The 27,099-nt window shown below is 30.1% G+C and overlaps 1 protein-coding gene across 1 annotated transcript in view; it reads left to right on the forward strand.

Moving 5' to 3' along the window:
- The window catches only part of LOC142319955 (irregular chiasm C-roughest protein), a 431,511-nt gene that overhangs the window by 186,110 nt on the left and 218,302 nt on the right, over window positions 1–27,099 (forward strand). The window contains 2 exon segments of the mRNA XM_075357633.1: window positions 16,581–16,724; window positions 18,850–19,044. Coding sequence (XP_075213748.1) covers window positions 16,581–16,724; window positions 18,850–19,044 — 339 coding nt within the window.

Below are 27,099 nucleotides of genomic sequence, written 5' to 3' on the forward strand. Positions count from 1 at the left end.
TTTTGTGATAAATAACAAAATGAATTATAATAAAACGCCAGATCCTTGTTGGATATTATGTTTTAAATTTATACAAACGTATGCGGTTTCAATTCTTTCACAATAAAATTCTTACCCCATTTATCCATAAAAGATAATTTTATAAAAAGGACAATTAATAAAATATTTATAACTTAAAAATAGAAATGGGGAAACGATGAAATTTGGGAATTTAAAATCGCCACTTTTATGGAGAATATTTTTATATATATAAAATGTTATTAAGTTAATTCTGTTCATTATTGTGTTATAAATTCCTATTTAAAAAAAGCAAAAAGCCTGACTGACGATAAAAGCAAGATAGACATTTTTTAACGTGAACTATTTTATTAAATTTTTTAATAAAGGTAAAACATTTTTTTGTTTTTTTTATTGTCCGCACGCCCATCAAATATGTAAGTGTGAAAAGAATTTTTTTCACTAGATAGAGGTTTAGTAAAACATAATATATAAACCCCAGCCTCCGTCAAGTAAACCGTATTTAGTGAATCACATCTTTTAACCTGTATTGAATTTCAGAAGGGCGGGTAATTTACATCAGCCAATATTATTGTAGATATTTGGAATCTATATATCCTCTACTTCTTGCTTTGGTAATTTTCTTTTGTTTTGCTTATCAGAATCAGTAAGTAACGTTTCTTTTATTTAGATTGCTACTTTTTATTTATTTTAATTTAAATTTTATACCACGGTATAAAATCTAATCTTATATTTTATATAAAGTTTTACCTTTCTTCATTGAATATTTAGGTCACTAAGAAATAATTTTTCTTATATAAATTCTTCTCCTTTTGTACTGTGGAAATGCGATGTGGTAAAAAAAAATGTAATAAGATATTAAAAAAATAATAAAGATTTTTATGTAATAAAGCTCTATATATTTAGGAAAAACTGCTAAAAATATATCACATCAGGTTTTTTAAAAAAAGAAAAAACCGATAAAGTTAGAGATTTTCGTATTTCCTTTCGTAGTGAAAAGGACCGATCGATGAGGGGAGTTGATAAAGTTTACATACCTCTACTAGTCTCGCGGTTTGCTTGATTCCTCCTTTGAACGCGTTTACAGAACGGCAGGCGTGTAAATATTGGTCTTCTCTGTGGTGAGCATTACCTTCAACTGTAACTTGGTCAGCCGTTCTCTCAACATTTCCATATTATTACTACTAAGTTAAATTTACTTTATTTTATTACAATTCTCAAAATTAATTTAATCGTTTCAATTAAGTTAAAATTCAGGATTAATTTAAAATTTTGATATTTAACTATGAAATGGAATTAGGAAAATTTCAAGGTATTGTTGTTTCAGCAAATTAAAATTACGAAGGAATTCTAGTATTCTATTAATTGAAATAGTTTTTTACACTTTTTTTTTTAGATTATTTTATTATTATTATTATCCTTGTGTTGTCCTTTTTCTCTTTCCTTTAACCTCCGCGACCACCGTTAAGTATTGCTTCAGAGGATGAGATGAATAATTTGTAGCGTGTGAAAATGCCATGCCTGACCGGGATTCGAACCCGGGACCTCCGAATAAAAGGCCGAGACGCTACCATTCGCGCCACGGAGACCGGCTCTTTGTGTTATAGAATACACTTAAGGTTTTGTTGTTTTAATTGTTTTTTTCTCTTTTGTGATAACTCAATTGGTTTTATGCGCTTCTCCATTCATTTTTACTTGCTCTAATTATTGAAGCTTGGTTTATTTCCTTAGAATCCTATATTTCCAGTGAATTATTTGTTTAATTTGTTGTAATGTTTGTTTCCTCACACAGGTCTTATCCTCCACAATTCCCCTCATAACTATAATACTTATACTAATCTAGTTTTCATGTATGAATTTGTCGTAAGAACCTTAACTTTATCTTGCAATTTTTTTTACCGACTTTTCAAAGAAAAGTATAGTATTTTTTTCGGTCACACGCGGGATTAAGGGGTGAAATTGAATTTTCTTATGAGGAATACGAAGATACTGTTCACTTAAAATGTAATTTCCAAGTGTAATATATATATATATATATACACACACACACACACACACACACACACACACACACAAATGTCTTTCTATAAAATTTGTTGCTCGAAAATTTTCAAAACTATCGGATCAATTTCGTTGAATTTAGATATTCTTTAATAGTGTACTGAAGTTTTGCATGTGAAAATTTCATGAAGATTGATTTAATCGTTTCTGAGTTCCGCTCAATTTAAGGTCGACAACAAACATAACTTCAATTTGAAATATTTTTTTCGGTCACTTGGTGAGATTAGAGGGATAAAAATGAACTTTCTTTACGTTTTGAGGTATTAGGATTTCGAAAATACTATTCATGTACAAAACTTTGGCTCGAAAATCTCCAAAACTATTAGATCAATTTTACTGAAATTTAAATACGCTTTAGTGGTGTTTGAGATTTTTATGAAGATTGATCGAGTCCTTTAGTTACGCTTAATGTAAGATAAAAAACCGACATATATATCAATTTGAGGTTATGTTTACATTCTATTGGTATTATTCATTCACGCTGATTCATCGAGTCATACTGGAGAGTAAGTTTAAAATTGGTGGTTGTGTTTAGGGTCTACTCGTTATTTTTAATTGTTTCATCAAATTATGGTTATAATAATTTAATTTTCTTGTAAACAGAAAATATATTTTAATATTTAATTTTTTTTTAAATTATAATATTCTTAGTTTTCTCATTTAATTTATGCGCAAAAAAATATACTAAATCGAATTTATGTAATGTACATTATATATTTAAAATTAATCGAGCGTATAGAGTGCGTTATACGCTGAAAATTAGTGCGTTTCTGACTGCGAAATATTGATGGTCGAAATATTGAATGGAGACTTAAATATTGATGGAGACGAAAAGTCGATCTTGTTGCGCAAAACTGCACAAGTACCAAGTTTGTACTCACAGGATACTCTGGTTCCAGTCCATTAAATGAAAGCATAATGTGCATATAGTTTTCTTCGTTATACTGAAGATTCGGTCGATGAGATGTACATCGTTAACTCAACAACAAATGCTGGACAGGAAAAACAGAGAAATCAATAGCTGTGAAAAATATCTAAAATACACATCCTCAATCTGTCGAGTTTCAGCATGGAACGAAAGAGTATAATCGTTGCGCTAACACATATATTTATAGTAAAATTTGTATCATAAGATACTTACAGCAACCAACATATTTAATGCCTATAAGTGAATCGAAATTTTTCGAAATCATCTGTACGTAAATAAATTTTACCAGGATCTGGAAAAATTCTGACATTAAAAAAAGTTTAAAAAAAAGTTATTAGTTTTCAGAAAAGTTGCTTTCTTGTAGATGAAATAAAATATTCCCTATTTATGTATATTTTTAACCCTTTATCTTACAATGTTTTCTACGTCACTAGCTGCTCCCTCGAGTACTGTACGTAGCGTCTTATACCAGTCCGCACTCATACCTGACCCAAGGCGGTCGTGTCCGGATGGACTCTTTCAACTCTTGTTCAGATGAGCATTAATTTAGCTTACGTTTGCTATCTTTAACGTTAAGTTATAAGTTACAAGTGTTATGATACAAAATTATTTTAAACCACCAAGACGGCATCCAATTAAACAATCCTTCAATATTCAACAAGGTGTTGTCTTCATTCATCACCTATGAACACATACAGTCGACCTTCGCTCTAAAATCTACCGCAACGCTGTTGAACAATGGCGTCCTATCGACGTCGCAACATATATATATATATATATATATTTATATATCGTATATGTAGATACGATAAAGATAGTTACTGATATTCTAAAGATAGATCTATATATATAATTTTAGATAGATATTCTAAAGTAGGTTTAGAATAAAATAACAATTTTTACTACATTAATTCTCTTGTCAGTTGTTTCTTCTTGTCATTTATTTCTATTAGGAGCCGGGACTCGGTCTTGATGCCTCCATGCCTCTAACAGAAACACCCAAAGTGCATCCCCGCCAGGACTACGGTCTTTTCAATTCCCCACCTTCACACAACAAGAGGACAAGAGAGTCTCCGTGCCTCATCACTGCCACCCATCTGTGCAAGCAAAAACGATTGGCAGCTCAGCAGAGAGCTGTCCCTCATGCTCTCGTCACTCCAGCAGCTCTATTTTTCAGTGGAAGGAGCCGATAATCAAGCAAATGGAAAAAAATCCCATTACCGGGCGTACAACCCTCCAACGTGTTTCCTTCCGAACTAAAGACACCACACCTCCGAAGTAGGATATTGGGCCCATTGATGACTTTCCTGACCACTTTTTGGTGCGGTCAGGACCCGTACATTCAAACGACGTATGCCTCAGGTCCCAACACCTGAAGCCTCGGTCCCCAGAGCCACTCATGCGGACCCGACAATGCACCCAGTCTACCTTCAGTCGCCGGGCAATCAACTGCTTGGCCACCCCATACGTCGTAAAGACGTAGTAATGTAGTTACGTAGTAATGACAGTCGTAATGACGTCATTACGACGTACTACCAAACGCCGGACGGAATGAAGTCATGCGAAAATCGGTGTCAAGTCCAACCACCCGCCTCACAGCAAACACCATCTCAGCTTCAGCCACCATGTCCTCAAGTACGTGAATATGGACCACAGTTCGCCGGCCCTCCTTCGACTTCAGGTTCACTCGCAATCCCGTCGTACCATGAATGACCGTCTTCAGGGCCGCAGCCCTCTCGGCACCCCGCACTCGTTTGCGCAGTTCGCCCCCAACGCCCCGCCGCAAAGACAGAATATCACACACCTCCTGATTCTCCATGGACTGTTTTACCTGTTTTACGAGGTCAACGTACGACCGGTCAATAGACAGAACAATACTACTCTCCTTCTCGGCCGGCGTGAAACGCCATGGCAGGGGAGACCACAACTCGCCCTCCAGCAGGAGCTTGCTAGATTAACCTGCTTTAACGAAAATTTAAGTTTGTGAAATGATTAAATTTTTAGTTAAATTGGTTAGAAAAATTACGTTCACTTGTTACTGGATATTGAATTTGAGATGTGGTAGCTAATAAACTCATTTCAACAATTTCCGTTTTCATTTTTTTGTTTTGCGTGTAATTTCCAATTGATTTACATTTCTCCTTTAGTGATCATACTCTTCATCCTTTATTCATTTTGATATTTTCTTTTTATTTCCATTTTGTTATTATTCTATCCTGATATAGTTTATAAATAACTACTTTAAACATTTTTCAGCTTCGATACATATAACTTTTGACATGAGTAAAGCTGCATAACAATATGTAACAAATAATTTGAACTTACACTTTTTAAATATGCACATTTACATATTATGTAGTATATTTGTTACACATTAAGTGTAGGTATATTTGTTTTACATTAAACATTGTACATTCAGTATGGTAAACAGAAGACATATTTGGATACCTATTGTAAATCTTCTATCCGTTGTTCTTTCCAGATTTCTTTCTATTCTATAAAATAGAATACATTTCTATCTATCCAAATCTGTCTAATTATAGAAGAAGTAATGGGGAATAACTGGGAAACTAAATAATCGGCGTTTTTCAATTTTTATAATTTTTTAGATCATACTTCAATTTTCATCGAAAAGCTACATTTTGATTTCTTTTGTTCAGATAGAATGCTATTTCTTAAACGTTATTACATTTTAAAAGGAAAGGGTTATTATATTTTATTAAAGGGTTATTACATATTAAGGGTTATTACATTTTAATTTCATGATCAAAAACTCTTCCACCGTTACTTATTCTCATACAAGGAAGGTACTTAGAAAAAGAATTTAGAATTTTGAATAAAAATCTGAAGATTTGAGTTATTCAAAAACTCGCAATCCTTAAAATAAAGTTTATTTTGTTTTAATTCATAATTTGGAAAATATGTTTTTTTTCATACATCAGCAAGGAAAAAAATAATTTTGTTTAAACAAAAAATTATGGTTATTTGCGACTTAAAGTAGTTAGAATATTATTTTTTAAACATTATCGATTTATCTGTTAAAGTTTTTTTTTTTAACAACCAAGTTTTTTTTTAATTTATGTTTTAATTAATTTATTAATTTTTTGAATATTGATGCTTACAAAATTCTTAAAATTAAATCGTAAATATTTAAAATAAAATAGATAACTTTTAATATGTATGCAATTTGCTTGTTAAAATTAATTATATAAACGTCTCGTATGTAACCGCTCAAGTGATTTGTTCATAACAGAATAATATTATTTTGGTTTAAATTAAATGCAGATATTGTTTGTATGTAAAATGACTTGATAATTACTCTCGGCGTGGTAATCAACACGTCTACCCGTAATTGAATGCACTAGTTACCATATTAAGTATAAGATTCTAAGCTAAACTAGCTTAAGGTGTCGTGATCCATAGCACGGTTTTACATTCATTAAAGTAAAACCGAAAAGCAGCAGTCTACCACGGTAGCTAAATATTATCGTTAAATCCTTGAATCCGCTCTTAAAGCTATCTTTACGATTGCCCGACCTGTTTTAGCCGTAAACTTAACAAAGACATTAACTCGTTGTGATAACACGATCTGTTATAACGATTTAACCACCATTCTTGGTCCATATCTATCGCAATAAGAATTGCTCTATTCGTTTAACCGATATCGTTTTGTTTCACTACATCTCTTTTTTTTTCAATATCTTTCAAACGATTCTGAGCTGAACGAGTGGCAATAAATAAAGTGGAAACTTTTCAAACACTACAAAATATAAAACTGAGTTATGGATAAAAATAAAATCCATCGGCTGAAATATTTGATATTTATTGACTGTTTGATTCAGTTCGTATGTATTATGAAAAGTTGCTTTGTATTAATTTTACGATTTAACTTTTCCTACTCTTCGTAACTTTGTTACATTTTATTTTTTATTTTTTTATAACTCGTGAAGAAATATTGTTGTTCAATATTCTTTTAAAACTTATATATATGAAATTTATTTTATGAAATATATCTTTCATTAAAGTGAAGTATCCAATTTTTATAGTGGAAAATATATAGATAAGTAGACACTTTTCAAAAACGTATTGTTAGAATGGTCCTGTTTTCCCTCTATATTTATTAGACTGCAATTTTAAGATAATCCATTCAAACATTTATCAATAATGAGGTACAACAAAATATCGTTTGCAATCAAAAAGTATATTACTATAAAAGATCTAGCGAACTTAGGGAACAACTCATTTCAATTTCATTTAACAGAAAAGGGATTCAATTATCTATAGATCCTAATTAAATAAAAATATACCAGATATTTTGGAAAAGTTAGGATTATCTTACACTTCATCATTTAATTTTACCTCATGATTAATGCTTAAAATATCTACTTCTAAAATGTTTTATGTATTTATATTTCTTTACCTTTTCTATCTGCATCGATTTATTTATCTCAATTTACCTCAAAAATCTTTCTTTTATAAGTCATCGAGATTGATTATATATATATATATATATATATATATCCAACTCGAAAGAGTAAAAATTAATGTAAAAACTCCTTATACATGTGTAAACTTCTCCTAAGAAAAATTAATCAGGAGACCTAAGAAATTAACAATGATTTCCAAAAAAAATTACAATAAAAGAAAGCTCTGAAAACAATGTTAATACAAATGAAAATGGATAGCGATCTTCCGTCAATGGAACAAAATAGACCGCATCATGAAAAATCATTAAAATGGAACTTTTCTATGTATACAGTGAGTGCATCCTATCGAGGGATCGGACTTGATAATTTTGGGGAGAATCAATGAATAATCATGAGACAATGAAAAAAAAACCTATGACATTAATGAAATATATAAATGAGGTTAAAATGATTTTACATCTTCATCCTCTTTGTTTCAATGTGTATAACGAAGAAAGTAAAAGTTTTACATTTTATGTGCGTGTGGGCACGCTTATTTGTATGAAAAATACACATTACTTTTAAAATAATTTATTAAAAACTTACCATTAAAACCTCAAAGTAGTTATATTTATTTTTAGATTTAAAACAACGCGTTTTGCGTTAACTAAATGGGTCAAAAATTGATGAAAAGTGAAAAAAAAGTGGAAATTTATCTTTAATATTTTAACGTGATGATGCGGTTCTGTTATTCATTGATTCTCCCCAAAATCATCAAGTCTGATTCCTCTACAGGATTAATTCACTGTACACGTAGATAAGTTCCATTTTAATGATTTTTCTTTATGCGGTACCGCATCATCACGTTCTCCTCTATAAACTGTTGGAATGTTTAGAATTTTAGCTTTAGTACATACCAATTTTCTGCCAGGCTTCTATAGATTTCAAATTGTAAAGCTTTAATTAAAATAATTTATTTAGCGAAAGATTGGTTTGTATATTTATTTAATATCTTAAACAAAGTAATAAATCAATATAAAATATCTGTTTATAATTAGATTATTAACAACCGTATTCTTAAAACGTATTTAAGTTGACCAAAGTTTTACACTTATCTTGTTTTCTCTGTGTAACATATACGTAATACTTGTAATACTGTTAGTATGATAACAGTTTTACAACCATGTAAAAGATATATTTGTAGCTAAATCGACTATTCTAATGAATGTTGCTCGAACAAACTGATTATGTGGGTGTCCTTTTAATTTTCATTTCAATTTTTCTTTCATTAAATAAAATAATTATAATAAAACTTAATACATTTTGTTTGTGACGATTAAAATTATTATTAATAAAGAAGGATTCATCACTACGGTGAGGTGAACATTTTATTATACTTGAATTTTGAATATTTTTCGTACTAGAATGTTGTCATTTAAAAAAAAATTAGTTTTATATTTTTTCTATTTTTTCTAGTGAAAGATTATAATTTTTTCAATCGGCTTATATGGTGAATCAATAATCTAAATAATAAGTTGAGTAATTAAAATTAAAATCGAATGTGTTTTGTTTAATTAAGATAAAATAAAAATAGAGAGAACTCAATAAATCAGTCCGGTGTGGAATGCAAATTGCGATGGAGGACCCCTTTTTATAAAAATGATTTCTTATGGCGTGAACGGTCTAAGCAATTTGTTGGAGGTTCTGACTGGGACAAGAATAGAGGAAATAAGGATGGAACCGAGGTCAAGTCGTAATTTCAGTTTCTCTCAAGGGATCAAGTTAGAGAGGGCAATATCGGTCGGCCGTAGACTGACCATTCCCTATCACCCCTGACCATTAGCTTCTTGTTAACTACTATGCGTTCATCCCTTAGTGAGTACATTCATAATTACTAATTCCGATGAGAAATTTCAGGAATTTTACATTTTATTAATTCTTTTATCCAAAGTTTTATTTAATTTCACATTTATCCTATGTAAACTGTAATCGTAATATTAAATAAGATTTCATAATTATCTATTATCACTTTGACATAAGAATTCTGAATTTTTCATGAAATATTATTACTAGATTTATCACACCAACGTTTTCCCTTCCATTTTTTTTTGTTTGTTTCTTACCATTTACTTCAATTCAAAGTTACACGTTAGATTAAATACTGTAATTTTCATTTTAAGTGCTAACTAGAATGTTTGTATTCCATCTATAAGAAAAATAATAGGAATTTTTTCCCTTAAAAAACAGATAGCTATAATGAAGACAGGAAACAGCTTATTTTTCATAAAACACATTTCTTGTGTAATACTGTAATTTAAGAACAAAAATACAATTTTTTAAATTTCGTTTAGTAATTTATTTATGATGTGTGAATTATTAGAAAATAGATCATATCATTTATAAAAATCTATTTCCTTGTTTGATACATTAGTCGCGTTTTATCTTTGCCGAATTTATAGCTTCATGTCTCGTATCATAACGGAACGGAACGCAAGAATGGCGGGAGTTTCAATATTTCTCCCTGCAGATCTCAGAGCCTGGACAATGTCTCTTGCTGCTGTACCTTTCTATTATCGGGCGGATTTCATCGGTTATTTAGTGACGGTTATAAATTTTAAGTTTTATTTGTGGACGGATTTGGTAACTTGCGTTCCTATCCGTATGGATCATGGTGTAATTTATTTACTGGTTCTGGCCGTGATAGACTAAGCTTTTGAGCCTAGTAATCCCGGCGTGATTCCCCTTCAGCCCATCCGCTGAAGTACCTTCGGTACTAGCACCTATAGGCTAGCAGGAGTGCGCCTACCGGAGCTATAGTTATTTGGAGGGAGAAATGCGCCCCGTTCTCCGGAGGGAGTCGCATATGCTGACTAAATGAAATTGCGGTCTCTTCGTGGGACGGTGTGGAGTGTTGTCTGGCTTTTTATAGTTTTAACAAAATCTAATTGCGAAAACGGTCACATTCGCGGCCGGAATTTTCGTACGGTTTGCATTTAAAGGTTGCGCGATATAGAGGCTCCTAAGTCTGGTTTGTCATTTTTTGACTCTCGTACCGACGATGGTTCGTTTAATGCGGAATGAGGCCGCTTTCTTATACCCTGTGGAGTACGGTCCTCTCGGCAGATGTCCCGAAGATGGCCGTGTTCGGATACAGCCGCTCTCCCGAACAGTCTGCATGCCTGCGCCACTCCCACTTCGGATACGGTGTGTAGTCCCGCATCGTAGCGTAGAGTGACGTTTCTGACGAACCTCGGTGCTCCAAATATCGTCCGCAACGCTATGTTTTGGACGGCTTCTAATTTCTTTTGAAGCGTGGAGTTCAACAAAGTTCCCCATGCCGGGTAAGCATATGTTAGAATTGGCAAGACCTATAGCCGAAAAATGAGAAATTTGGTCGCCAGTGAATATGGGCTGGCACTGTTCAGTACTGTGTATAGAGAGGCCCTGACGGCCTTTCCCCTTTGGGTCACATATTTAACATGTTCTCCTAAGGTAAGCCGTTTGTCCAGGACTACTCCCAGATACTTGACTGTTTTCCCAAAGGGGATTTTCTCTCCTGAGATTTCCAGCTGCCTGGCTGGAGCACGTGTCTTGTATGTGAACATTACTGTCACCGATTTTTCACCGTTGACCTTGATTCTCCACATATCGAGCCACGGCTCTAATAGATCCAGTTGCCGTTAGAGGCTCTCGATCGCGTAATCTACACTTCCGGATTCATAATAATATGCCGTATCGTCTGCGTATAGAGCTGTTTTAACTCCTTCCGACAGCGGCATATCGGTGACGTAGGCCGTGTACAAGAACGGCGAAAGCACTGCTCCTTGTGGGACTCCAGCGGTACGTCTCTGGTGGAGGAGACTGTTCCCAACAAATTGTCGGTCTAGTAAATAAGACCGTATCAATCTGACGTAGCGTCAGGGAATCGTCGTAAGTGCGAGTTTATACAGCGAGCAGCTAATTGTATCATAAGAAGAAGTTAAAATCGAGGGTAGTTTTATTTGATTCTCCACTAAATCTTGCAGTTTTATTAACGGGTTTCAAAAGACTGAATGAAAACTGATGAAATTGTCCTTATTTTATTACTCTCTATTTCAACTCGATCTTACAACCATATAAAACCCAAAATAAATTCTAAAAAATATGGCTTACTCATTGTCCTTGCCCAATTCGGATGTTTCTGAATTAATTATTTTTGAATATGAAAATAATAGCTATTTCAATTACGAATGATTACGACTGCTAAAAATATTTTTATAAGTAGGTTCGTTTTCATAGGTCTTCAGAGAATGTATCTGGATATTTAAATTTAATTAGATGAGAGAAAAGTGATATTTTAAATAATTTTTTTTAAAAAGATCATAATTTCTGTGGAAAAGAAAATCAGATTACAATTACGAAATAAAATAGACTAGAAACCACGTTTCTGAAGTGGACTACTCTTAATAAGATAATGTACCAATTAATGATTTTATTTCGAAACATATTGTAAATTGCGAGAAAAGGTGTTTTTTTTTCTGTTTTGTGTATATAAATTACAATAATAAGATGAAATATATATAAAACAGAATAAGAAATAAGATAAAACCATCAAACTGGACCTGATTGGCTTAGGTTTAACGTAAATATCATTAAATGTGTTTAAGTATAATAACAAATTATTGGGGGAATTTGCGTATATCGTTGTTATTGATGTAATATAATTTTAATGCATTAGATTACGTTAATTAACTATGAATATTCAATTATGTACAATTTAAAACCAAACAAAAAACAAAAAAAGAGTATCTGTGAATACTGCCTACGTTTGTATAATTTTGTTGAAGTGTACCTGCTTTTATTGATGGAGGAATGGGGGACATATTATAAAGGGTTTCAAGCTTTTACATTATTACTCTCTGTGGAATAAAAACTTTTTTGGCCTGTATTTTAAATATCATCAATGAAATCTGTTAAAATTATTTTGTGTAGTAATGATGTAATATTTATTTGAAACTGCGATAATCTAGTCTAAACAAATAAAATAGATGTAAATAGCGAAAGTAATTTCATAATAGTTTTAATTATACTGTCGTAAACAAATTTAAATATACATATTTAATTTACAAGTATAAAAATAAAATTAACGAACTAATAAAATGCGTAGATTAAATACATGTAGAAAAATTGTACAATCTGGAAGCAATTTAATAATATAGTATTTAAATAATTAATGAATAATTCAGTTGCTTAGTAACCAAATAAAACATATATTGATAGTTTTGGTCTTTAAAAAATAAGGGATTTTTTTGTAAGAAAAAAAACTCATTGTTGAAGGATTTTACCTGAAAAAGTAAATAAGCTTGTAGGGAGTAAATTATAAAATAATAGGTAACCGTGTCGGCCACCAGCCAACCCGACTTTTTTTGTTTGTTAATAAGCCTGTAAGTGTAAGATCAATGATAAACAACTGTTCATCGACACTTTCATAATTTATAAAAATAAGTAACAAAAAATGTTAGTAAAAATAATTGTGTATGCATTTGTAAATATATCTGTACTTATAAAGCAACTTATCCTGATTGATTGATTCATGAACGCCCAGAAAAACTACTGAAGCTAAATTGACGTAAATTTGTATACATGTTCTTCTTACGGTGTAAGTGCACACTAAGAAAGGATTTTTTTGAAATTCGAGTTTAACAGGTTAAAATGGAGTAACAATGAAAGTATTATTTTTATTTCTCCGCAACAAATGAAGTAATTGATTTTTGCTGTCTTGTAATCTTCATGTGAATGTCTAAAATCAGAATTCTAGATTTTTTGAAATTCCGAATTTGAGTTAAAATGGTTTTTTAATTTTTTTTGAAACCCAGCTATTTATTTTTCAACCTCATTAGATCAACCTGATTCTTGATGTGTGTAATTTTCATTTAACTATTTAAAAACCAGTTTCTAGATTTTTCGAAATTCGACATTGAAAGAGCTAAAGAAGGTAAAAAAAGTTTGAACAAAAATGATTGCAAATTTTTCTCATTTTCGACTACAATAAAAGAGGTATTCACTAGATTGGGGTTTGCAAATAGTCTTTAGATAAATCTCTAAAAACCTGTTAATGGATTTTCTTCTGACTTTCGATTTTTTAAGGAGTGCAACGGTGTACGTCGCGGCGGCTCAACCAACATAGCCACTGTTACTGTACGTGCGACGCAACTTGCTGCACCTGCCTGCGATTACTTGACTAAAAAACATAAAATAAAAGTAATTAAAAAATTAAAATGAGAAAAAAGTACGGTCACTTCCGGACTTTGTACGGAGAAGCCGTACGAAGTACGGCTAACTAATTATAAATAATATTTTTAAGATGGAGGCCGACTGGTTTTAAACACACATTCTTAGATCACTCAAAGTTTCGAGCCCTATACTGACCAAATTGTTATTCTTGAACAGGCTTTAAATTTTATTGATGTTTATTATTCTCATAAGCATAAGTTTAATGAACACAGCGGGATCCAAGGGACAGAGTTCTCTGGGTAGATGCGAGCGAAGCGAGCAATAAACATCACCTAACCGCCATGGGAAACGCAAGCAACCTTACAGCGCTGGCAAAGCCGCGACGGGGGATGATAGAAATACATCAAAATTAATTTTATGCTCAAAATTTCGCATAGAATGTTTAAATATTAATGGAGAATTATAACCTCATTCAATAATACCCATTGTAGGGGATGGTGCGTGTCTTTTTCGATCTCTTTACCATCTCATTATTATACACAGCTATTGGAAAACGAAGTGCGGGAAATAATTGTGTCACTTGTGGTGGACAATTGGGAGGTATTTTCAGCTGTTACAATTGGGATCATAGTTATTTTAGCTGCGATAAACATTTCGTTCAAATGTTCAAAGGTATGACTTACGGTGGATTGTGTGAGCTGATAGTGGCTGGTAGTTTATTTCCACTTTATACAACTTTACAGTACTTTTGGTAACGACGTTCACCCTGTACTAGATATGCGCTTCTCTGGTAATTTATCCGCTGGCCACTTTGACGCTTACGTATCCCCTTAACTGACCACCAAAGTTTGACTGCTTCATTTATTACAAACATCTAGAAAACGACAAGCGAGATGCACAGATGCTACACCAGAAAACAGCTTACTTTTTCTAGAACCATAAAATAATTGCCAATGTAGTTCATTAGAAAGTCGTGAAATGAAAAAATATCTACAGGACTTTTCTGTGCTACATTCTAAATCGGCCCTTATCAGGCCATATATATTTAAGCGTTGGACAACAATTCCTTGTTTATCGTATTTTCCTTCTATAATTTTAATAAAAAAAATTATTTACAACTTTATCAAGATTTAATTAAAATCTAAAAACATAATTCTTATATATGTATATATGTAAAACGTGTATGATTATATAAAATGTGGTTGATATGCAACTCTTATCATTTAAATTTGAAAAACTTCGTGTTAAAATGAGTTCAGGGCTTCTGATGTTAATTTTTTATATTCATTGCAAATATTTATTGTCTAAACGTGTGTATTCTACTTACTGATTTTTATCACAGGATATAAGGCAATTTACTATAGTAAAAGAACTCATTCTCTTCGTTTTAATTAAATTACAAAATAATTATAATTTAATTATATTTTGATTATCGTCGAATCGTAATCTAATAATTGTGTATAAGATATTTTTTCTACGAATCGCTTCAATACTTCGTTAAATATTAAAGGTAATCCCATGAATATTTTTTACAGCATTGACCCAAAATAAACCTTAAGGTAGTGACAGCATTTTCATTTTAAAGTAATGGAATGTCACTTCCAATATTGGAAAAATGTTTTGCTTTTTTCGATGCATATACATTTATACTATATATACTGAGAAATTAGAATGAAATGGTATTAAAATGAACGTTAGTTTGTAATCAAATATTTTTGCTACGGTCACCCGAGACAGGACGACCAGGGCGGGTTTTAAGAGTAAGGTTAAAATAATTAGGTTTATGTTTATAGATTTTTCCCGCCTGTATCACGCAACTTAAACTTTATAAATAACATAGAAGGAATGTTCTTATCTTCCGTTTTAATGTAATGAATAAAATAAAAAGTTTTTTAATTAAATGTAGCATATTGTACATAGTTTTTAAATTCAATCTGCTTTTATGATTTAACGATATTTTGCACAATATTCATTAAAGCAAATTACATATTACGAGTTAGAATATCATCCGACTGGTAGTCGCATATTACCAGCAATTATTTATTTTTAGCACGCTTAAATATTTTTCTCACAAAAAAAAAATTTATCTTATTTTACCTAACCTATTGAGTAAGGAGAGCTCAATGAATTTTTTTTTTTAAATCGTACAAAAATTGTTTTAAATTTTATGCCGTTTTAATATTTCCTTATTTTAAGCTAGTTAAAATAAATCCGAACTTAGTAAATAATTAAAAAAATCTTTAAAAAAAACACGAATGGATATTTAAAATTTCAAAAACTGTTTCATACATATTGTTTCAAATCTGATAACTTTGTTTTTAATATTTTAATTACTTTTTTAAAACATATTGAAGGAAAGAATAAATAAAGAAGAACTTTTTTTTATATATGTTCAACTTTATATCAAAGGAATACGTGTTTTTATGTTAAAAGCACATTGTTCTTTTCAAACACACTGAAGATTAACTGCCAAAGTTAATTTCATTAGTCTCATCATGTTGTTGAATGATGAGCAAAGTATTAACCCAGTGGTTACCAGACTTTTCCGAATCGCGGCGCCGTTTTTCAATTAAAATTATTTCATATTAAAAGTATGACTACTCGTAAGTAATAGATAAAAATAAATAAAACTTGTGGATCTTCATTATTTAACTATTTTTAAACTTTATTAATTAAATTAATAATTTCAAATGTATTGGTTCAATGACTTGTGAAGCTTTTACTTTTATGAGGCTTTTATTGTTATGAAGCGTTTTAAAGAGAATAGAAAAAACAATACTTTAAAATCTCTCGATTCTTTCTCAGACTTTTTTCTCTAGAAAATGATTTATCTGTAATTGCATGCAAATTTATTGTGTATTATTACGCAACACCAGTTTATTTCCACGCTTACTTTTTTATACAGAAATTTAATAGTGGATAATAAAATTTTCATTATTATTTTTTAATTTCAGTTGCACCACAGAGGCCTCGAATTGAACATAGAAGTTCACAGGTGTTACCTGGTCATAATGTAACAGTCAAAGCAGGAGACCGAGCAACCATCAAGTGCCTCAGTCGCTATGGCAACCCACCAGCACGGCTTAAATGGTTCCTCGGTGAGTAAACATATAGTACTCTAAAGTGTAATCTGCAAACTTCATTCTACTAAATGAGGTTAATTAATAATTATGACGATTATTCATGTATATATATTATTTACTTATGTATTCTTTTTATTAATATATTTTGGCCAGCACTGCATTGGTGTACATTTTCAAGTCAGTCTGGAGTTTACTTATTTTTTTTGCAGCACCAAAAACAGAATATTACAATGGAGTCATTGCCATCAAAAATTATATAAAGTAGGCTTTTAGATTTTTTTCCTATCGACAGAATTAAATTGGTAGTTAACTTTCTTAATTTATATATTGTAGTAGAGAACAATATATCGTAATTTAACTCGTAATGAAAAGAGACAGATAAAGATCATTAAAACATAAAAAACTTGCCAGTACAGAATATAGATTGATAACGGAAAGGAGAGTAAATTCTGCTTCCTCCTCAGGTCCATCGTTGGCATCAGCTCATTGTTGGTGATGTTTTATACAGTTCAGAAAATCTATGTATACTAATTTGAATTATAATCAATAATTATTGTATCTTGATGTTACTGCATCACACACACACATAAAATTATGCTACAAATGACGTTCTAATGTCATGGCTCTTAAGGTACAACTGCAGTAAGAAACTTCAGAAACTTATTACCTCCTTTCAAGGAGCTGAAGAGCTTATAACGTTATTTTTGTCCGTATCAAGCATAATTAAAAATATTTTCGATTAATTATAAAATCAATCAATAAGCCTAGCTATAAATAACGTGAAGAAAATTAAATTAGCTGCATGCAATCATATAAATTTCTAGGTTATCGCAGCTGAGTTGAGAGCTAAGTTGATTGGATTTCAGTAGACCAGCGTAACTAGTTAGTTATACACTTAGCTCAGCCATCCTTAAACACAGCTTTCCTTCTCTTCAGGGTTGAGAATTAAATCCTTGAAAACTTTATTTTTATATATTCTATACACATAAAACTACATTACATAGATTATCGTATCATTTTAAACGTCTATATAAAAACATTAATATTTTAAGCATATTTCTTAAACTCATAAGTATATGTAGTCTTAGTTATATTTTGACTATAGTTCACAACAAGGTGGTTGAATTTTGAAAAAGGCTGTTCAATCAGTTGCAGGTTGAGTATTGAACACTTTAAAACTGGCTAAGAAGGGTGCAAAATATTCAAAGTCACGTCAGAAGTGGAGGAGGGATCACGTTTAGCATTTGTCTCAACAATGGCGGACTAAAAGATTGAAACTTAAACCTCTATGTTCTCCAATCTACCAGGCTAGACATGAAACTGGCCGCCATTTTGAAATATAAATTTTTTTTACACATATATTGTTCCTCCCAACAGCAAGGAAACTTATTAGAAAAATTTAATAAAAATTGGAAAACCGTTTTAGCTGTAACTGCTTCAAATGAAAATTACCGGATGAAGTGCCAAAACGTCGAGTAAAATACAATTCTCAGTTAGCTCGATCAGCTATGACCTCGTTTAAAAATAACTTCTACAAAAAGCTCTATTTTTAACTTTGTAAAGATGTTAATTTGTAATTGTTTTAATATTAAAAAAAATATATTTTTTTACTTCTCTTATCAAATTATGTATTAATATTTATGTATTATTATCCGTATCAAATTTCAGGTTTCAAAAATATTTTTTATTATTTAAATTATCAATTAAGATTATTTGTGTAATAATTTTATAGAAAGAAAACAAAGATAATAAACATCGAAAAGCGATCCCTAATGATTTTATCGCTAGAGGTGATGATTATAACGCAAAGATCCTATTCAACGGAAGTTGATTGAATTTTTTTTTTTAATGGCATCTTGTCTTTTTATATTTTCATTTGCTTTACTTTCTTCTTTTCAAAAGATTTTCCAATTAAGAAGTTTTTTACCTTTGGTATTATTTGTTATTGTGAGATAAATGAATATGTTAACGATAATTGAAGTTAGAGATTTTTTTCTTTTACAAGCAAATTTAATCTTATAATTTTGTTTTATTAAAGTATTACAACAGCTTAAATTTGAGTAATTTATTTTGGTAGTAGTTAGATAATTATTAGATTAATAGATTAATATTAGTAATTATGCTTGTTGATATATTTTAGGTGAACAAGAGGTAACTTCAAGTAGCAATCAAAGTAATTCACCTGAGGCTGATAATCCTCGAACTTGGGTAGCAACATCAGTACTTGACCTCGTTCTGGAGAAGAGTCAACATGCATTTATGTTACGCTGCGTAGCTTTACATGAATCGTATACAACGAAGTCCCTTTCTGTAGAAGCTAGACTCGATATTACGTGTAAGTTTTCAATGGTTGTTTATTTTTCCTTTGTAATTTGTAAGTTTTCCTAACTGATCACATCTAACGGATCTGCTAATAAAATATTAAATATTCCGATTATTTCTGAAAAAGACTGTAATTATTACATAAGTGAGAAGTAATGAAATTCATTGTCGAAGATATGGTTAATTTTTTTTTTTTGTATATTCAACGACATACTAACTTTCAAATATTATTTATAAATCAGGCATTGAATGTTTCAAATATATAGTTAATACTTTAACAAAATTTTATCCTATTTAATTATTCCAGGTTCCACATTTACGTAGAATATCTTTAATACCTGTTTATAAGCGACAGTAACAAAATTTTGTCCGACAGACGAGATGGGTTAAATATTTTTTACTTACTTTTACGAAGTAATGGAAGTACTGTGATTGCGAAAATTTCGGTTTCCAGATTTCAGAAGAGATATCCATTTGACCATACCTGAATTCATTTTGACTAGTTTCGGCGTGACGTCTGTACGTACGGACGTATCTTGCTTGCATAACTCAAAAACGATTAGCCGTAGGTTGTTGAAATTAAGACTGTTTTAACATCTAGTTGTGGATCTCCCCCTTTGATTGCAATCGACCAAAAAAACTCAAAAAATTTGTATTTTGGGCTTTTTCTTAAGTACAGTAATAAGCCCTCATTGAGAGCTTTTCAGCAATCTATCATAAGTGGTACTTATTTTGATTGGTACCAGTGAGGTACAGCCAAATAAAATTTTAATTAATGAAATATTTGGAAGGGGTCAGCACATCGGTTCGAATCAGACTTCATCTCCTCGTTTTTTAAATTTTTTGTTTTTAATTTAAATAAATTGATGTATTAATTATTAACCCCTGATTGTAAAAGAATTTTTACAATAAATAATAATTCAATAATAACAATAAAAAAAATATATGAAAAAATATCAGAAGTTAGTAATGAAATAAAATTCATGAAAAAAAAATGTGTGTATATATAATTTAATAGGCGTACAAGGAACTCATGTGATGTCGACATCAGATTTTTTTTTTAGTTTAAAATGACATATCTCGTACACAAAATATCTATAAAAATATTCTCAAACATTGTCATTCTCTTCCAGTGAATGTAATCTCGTAAGGGATCCAGTTGATATTTGTGTGTACTAAATTTGATTGTTATTTAATCAGGGGAACTACAGTTTTTGTTTATTTTTGTTTCATGTATGAAAATTTTATTTATGAAATGAAAGTGTATTTCAATCAGACTGGATTTAAATGAAAGCAAACATTTGGATTTCATAGTAACACAGGTTGTGTTTGCATCCGAGTGCTATGTTTGCGTGCATTTGATTGAACAAAGGAAGTTGTATGGTTGGCAATAAAAAGGTGGCAAAATGTGTTTCATTTCGGAAAAAGGAAAGCAGACGGTCCCATTTCATAGTTACACGTGTACTGCGAAGCATCGCCCTTATAATTTTTTTTTTTCTCTGCGTTTCAGTTAAATATTTTTACGCACCAGCGAAAAGAAATAAACCACGAAGACAGAAAGTAAGGCTTGAGAAGCAGAAATTATTTTTTCCTTTTTATTAAAACTTGAATCTCTCGCCATTGTAAACCGTTCAACTCCCTTAAGTTCGCGGCTATTTATTTGTGTGTGTGTGTGTGTGTGTGTGTGTGTGCGTGTGTGTGTGCTTTTTTTAACGGTTTACTGGTCTTCTTATATTCCCTGGCGTCATTGTCACATTTAACATTTCATAAATTCTAAAATTCATTTTTTTACCCTTTACTCTTCTTGAGAATAACTAAACTGCACATTTTAATATTGTATTACGAAATAAAATAAAAGCGACCATTTCTAGAATCTTTAGTAGAAAAGACGTAATACCACATCTGTACATAATGAATCTTTTCACTTAAGGTTGTATTTCAATAAAGGAGAAAAATAATAAGCTGTAGGCGCTGTCATCGGCTAAAAAATATTTATTAATTTTCTGAAAACTTAAAACACACTGCAGAATCGTTTGTTCGTCAAGCCATCCTAAGTAATTCCTAAGAGCAAATCCAGTCAGCATGAAATTTTCTGCACCGAATAATCTCATCAATATCTTCGAAAGTGAGTCAGATTCGCTCAGAACGTTAATGTTTAAATTAATATTTACATACTTAAAAAATATATATACCATCTACGCGGTCATTCTAGAATATTTTTAACTTCCTCTATCTAAGCTTTAGTAGTAAAAGCCGCAATTTGATTACCTAGTCGCAGTTTATATCAACAAAGGCCGAAATTTGTTTTTATTTTCTAGAGAAATGCTTTTAGGATTTATTCTAAATCATCATGCCCCTAGTTTTTATCTTTAACTCACACGTTAAAGATTAGGTTGATTTTATTATTTTTATTATTAAGCTATTCTTAATTAATAGTAATGTATTTTTTTTTTTTTAATTTTATAAGAAACCAGTGTTTTCTATCAATTGTTTTTAAATGTATAATACTAGGATTTTTCTTTGATTTTTGATTCTTTCTTTTTTAATTTTAGTTATTCAATTAAATTTATTTCAAATAATGTTAATAATTCACATTTATTAATCTTTATTATTATTTTAGTTTATTGGTTTGATTATCGTTACTTTTTTAATATTTACTCGCTATCATACTGAATTCCTTTACGTTTCGTAAATTCTATTTGCTCACCGTTGTTATAGAAATAACATATAATAATAAAATTATTTTTTCGATAATTTTTTATTATACTTCACTTCATGTGAATCAATCAACTTTGATTCTTTATTTTGTAAAATAATGACTTCTCTGATTCTACTCTCCCAGTTTTTTTTTTCAAATTATTCACTCATTTTCAGTATTATAATGATCTTTTAACTACTTTAGTTAATTTAAATCAGTGCAGAGGTTCTGGAGTTATTTTATACATTTATGTGTATGTACTTACACACACACACACACACACATATATATATATATATATGATAATAAGATTTCCAAAGGTATTTATCCTCCTTTTGGAGTTAGATAAGCATTTGAATTTTTATTTAGTTTAATTTTTTAATATTATTTTAAAAGAGACCATGTAAATTAAAACTTTAATTCCTTTTTTTCTTTTCCATGTAAAAAATAATCTTTCCTAGTAAAATAAAAACGATCTCCAGGTTGTTGATGTTTGAGATTAGTCCCCGAAGAGCATATCTGGACCTTCTTGGATAACCCTCTACAAAATTTCATTTAAAAAAGTATTCTCATAAGACCGTTTATGTGTATTTTTTACCAATCTGTATGTTTCTCATCACGTGATACTCATATTAACTTTAGGGTATAGTACGTAAGAACCCATAATATACGTGTATAAAAATTTACAATTAACTGAATTAAACCAAAAAAATATTAAGAGTATTCGATGTTTACTATATTGGTTAAGATATAGTTAATTACTTTCATTTCAGTCGCTTAATGTACATACATTTATTTTATTTTTATTTATGATTTTATTCATCTAATAAGTGACTTTATGGTTTGTTGGGATTTTTAAATTGGTTGGGTTTTATTTTGGTAGGTTTACTTTAATTTTTTTTAGAATATAGCTTTACCCTTTTTTTAGGTTAAAGAAGTCATAAAAAACTGACAAAATCAGATTATTAATTAAAATGTCTTGTTCAAATAGTACTTTATTAAACTGTTATAAAAAAACCTTTATGACATAAAAAATCTGTAATAACTGTACTGAAATCAATTTGCCTAAAACATCGACCAGTTATTTCGATAATTTTTCAACAACATTACCGAAACCATAATCTGTAGTAACTTTTTTAAATTTATATCATTATGGAATAATTTTAAAGAGAATAAAGAAACCATATGTGTTAGTTTTACGGAATTGTGTAGGAAGCATCCATATAAAAAAATCATACAGAAATTTAATGAACATCATTCATACATGTAAACCTGCTAAATAAAATGATAATACTGTATAAAAATATTATTTCTGCCTAATTTAACTAAAAATAGCAAAAAACCAGATATATTTCGTCAATAGATTTACTGATAAGTAATGAGCCCAAATAACGCAGATTACTCAAAGGCAATGGCAACATTTCAGTTGTTTCAAGACTTTAGAAACAGGTGTTTTTTGGGGATTTCATTACGTTGGTTACTTTAATTGTTCCTCATTATTCCAATATTTTGAAAAATAATTTTTAAATAAACAGGAATAAAATTATTAATATTCATAACTTTATACCGAATGTCTGTTTTTGTATATATATATAACTTTATAAAATTATATATTCGTGTATATGCTAAAAACATTCATGTATAAAGGAAATATAATATATAATATACATTCATATTCTGTATAAAACATGGAAGTATTACATCTAATGGAAGAGTTGAATACAATGTAAGCGAGTATCACTGACATCAGTCAAAGATGAGAAGAGAAGCTCAAGCTTGGCCCCTGGGAAATCAAAATTTCCTCCACTATCCGTACGGATTCATACGAATGCATATAGAGTTGATATAATTAGTTAGAATGACTTTCATCTTGTTTGTAATACTATGACTTCAAATATTGCGTATTATTATATTTTCTCAAAAGACCTTTTTGATATTTTGTACCAACTTCTACATTTATTTACTAAGAACGATCTAAATTTTGTACAAAAGACAGTTTCTTCTTTTTTATTCACTGCTCATGTTTCAGTTGATTTATTTTATTATATACATTTTTGTTCAATCCCGGAACTACATTAAATAAATGTTTACTCATGAAATAGATTGGCCGATTCATAAAAATGAAACATTTTTAATTTTTAAAATGCGTATTTGAATACCTGCTTCACGAGCTATTTTAATATTGTTCTCCTTGTTTATAATATATTATATATTTGTTTTTTATTTACTCTCTTCGTTTTTTTATTCTGTTAAATAAATCGTGGACTTTTATTTTTTTTAATTGTCTTCAGTCATTTGACTGGTTTGATGCAGCTCTCCAAGATTCCCTATCTAGTGCTAGTCGTTTCATTTCAGTATACCCTCTACATCCTACATCCCTAACAATTTGTTTTACATATTCCAAACGTGGCCTGCCTACACAATTTTTCCCTTCTACCTGTCCTTCCAATATTAAAGCGACTATTCCAGGATGCCTTAGTATGTGGCCTATAAGTCTGTCTCTTCTTTTAACTATATTTTTCCAAATGCTTCTTTCTTCATCTATTTGCCGCAATACCTCTTCATTTGTCACTTTATCCACCCGTCTGATTTTTAACATTCTCCTATAGCACCGCATTTCAAAAGCTTCTAATCTTTTCTTCTCAGATACTCCGATTGTCCAAGTTTCACTTCCATATAAAGCGACACTCCAAACATATACTTTCAAAAATCTTTTCCTGACATTTAAATTAATTTTTGATGTAACCAAATTATATTTCTTACTGAAGGCTCGTTTAGCTTGTGCTATTCGGCATTTTATATCGCTACTGCTTCGTCCATCTTTAGTAATTCTACTTCCCAAATAACAAAATTCTTCTACCTCCGTAATCTTTTCTCCTCCTATTTTCACATTCAGTGGTCCATCTTTGTTATTTCTACTACATTTCATTACTTTTGTTTTGTTCTTGTTTATTTTCATGCGATAGTTCTTGCGTAGGACTTCATCTATGCCGTTCATTGTTTCTTCTAAATCCTTTTTATTCTCGGCTAGAATTACTATATAATTTATTAAGTAATAAAATTGTAATTCAAGTTTAATCATTAGATAGTACCTTTTAATTCGCTTTTCTTTCAACGTACTACCCTTCGGCTTCAATGCACCGTTGCTAACCCACAATTTTTTTCTACTCCAAATCTTATGATAGTGACTTTTGTTAAATTGTAAGGAGCTTAATCTTTTTCAGTTTTACTTCGCTATTATACAGAACGCTCTTTTTTTTAATAGAGTTTTTCATAACGATAAAGGTAAATCCACGTGGCCAATATTTTGAATTTTCTCCTTACCTTCCTTTCAATGTTACAAATATTTTTTTATAATAATGCTATTTGCCATAGAATTTTCTTTGAGCTATTCATTCAAAACCATACTCTTGGAGTTGAGTAATATAATTAAATGTTTTTCAATTGTTGCTTTATTTTCTAAAATTTTCAAAAATAATTTTTAGAAGCTTATATATATATATATATAAAATTGACATTATATTAGCCGAAAAATGATTTATTCTTAAAAATGTATATAAAATGAATAATAATATTATTTTTTAACTGCAATAACTGATGTTCGCCATTGCATTATTACGTAAATGCATCAACTGTTATGACTCATATTGACAGTAATCTGAATAAAAAGCAATGTTTCATGCAGTAACTGACCTAATCCGATTTGTCTTCCCTTAAATATTACACAAAATTTTCGTTTTAACCGTAGCATAATGTGTTCATATAATCAAACACAATCCCTTAATTTTTTTTTTTATATCGCTTCAAAAACGTGTTTTTTTTTTACTTTTAATAACGAATAGTCTTTTTTCTTTTAAAAATATTAGTCTGAGGTGAATTATACGAAGTAATTTTGAAGAAGAATTTTTTTTTTTTAAATCCTTTATTACTTTATGAAACATAATTTATTAATAATAATTTGTTTGAGTAACAAAACCCGCAAAAGTTATTACTCTTTAAAATTAAATTTTATTCTGTTGGTTGACTTAGGAAATTTTAATGATTATTGATGAAAATTTAAATAATTTCCATAAATAGATTGAAAAAAACATAATTTAAGAAAAGAGACCGCTATTTTTTCGAGTATAAAACTTGTTTGTATTTTTCATTTATCAACCATTTAGATTAAGGATCAAAGACTTGCAAAGTTTTAATTTTCAACGGCAACATTTGACGCAGTAGGTGGGAATACAACTGGCAAATTATGTAACATACATTTTTTTTATAAATAAGTTTTCAATTTCATTTATAAAAAAAAAACTCAAGCAAAACTTCATTTCAATAACTGTTTTTTTTTATAATATTTTTTTGAATAAAGTAAATAAGTCTTTCTTTACATTTAGAAAAAAAACAGAAGGAATTTACTATTTTAAAAGTAAATGTGTAGAGTTCATCGTATGTTCTTGTAGGCTATATTGGATTTGCCTAGTCGACTGATAAAACATGTTTGACCCGATATATTTTTTCCTTTTTTACTTTTTTCTGAGAAAATATATTTTAGGTTATGATATATATGCTAATATTGAAGAGGGGGTCCAAATACTATATTTGCTAAGTAAAGATCTCGCAGACGTTTTAGTAAACAGGATCGGATGAAGAAGGGTTTCCCGGCTTTACTCTGTTCTCCCCTCGCTTTTAGGCGTGAAAGTTTGAGCGTGACTAGAATAGTGTTAAATATTATCAGATAGAGTAAAGCATCTGGTTGCACTGTTACTCTGTACAATCTGCTAAAAACAATTAAAACATTCAGATTAAATACGTATGAAAACTACGTGAAACGATTGTTAAATAGTCAAATCTACATAAATGAATATACAGTACATTGTAAAACAACTATTAGCCAATACTACATTTAAATTCTTACTTTATTGTAACAAATGAATTATAGTATACCTCTTAGTTTATCATTCATTTATAATTTCCTCTTAAATTTATAAAAGACACAAGAAGTATTGAAACTCAGAATTACTTCACTTGCGCTATCTATATATTTTGTATTTACATATTTACAAACAAGTTTAATTTAAATTGATTTAATGGATATATTGATTTTCTGGTCGGAGTCCGCTTCTAACAGATGGATACGTTATTATCATATTAAAAATATTCAGTATTAATAAATTAATTAATAACGTATGGAAAAATTTAATTAATTAATTAGTAATTATTTAAATCCTTAAAATATCTCAACATACTTTTCATCATATTTCAGTAATAAATTACATTATTATGTCAATGTTTTGTTTCAATTTACGTGGAATAATTTTGTAGTACCTTCATCGGCTATACATGAACTGACCTTGTTTTAATATAACGTGCATGTGTACACGA

Source organism: Lycorma delicatula, chromosome 2 (genome assembly GCF_047948215.1).
Source record: "Lycorma delicatula isolate Av1 chromosome 2, ASM4794821v1, whole genome shotgun sequence".
Taxonomy (NCBI): domain Eukaryota; kingdom Metazoa; phylum Arthropoda; class Insecta; order Hemiptera; family Fulgoridae; genus Lycorma; species Lycorma delicatula.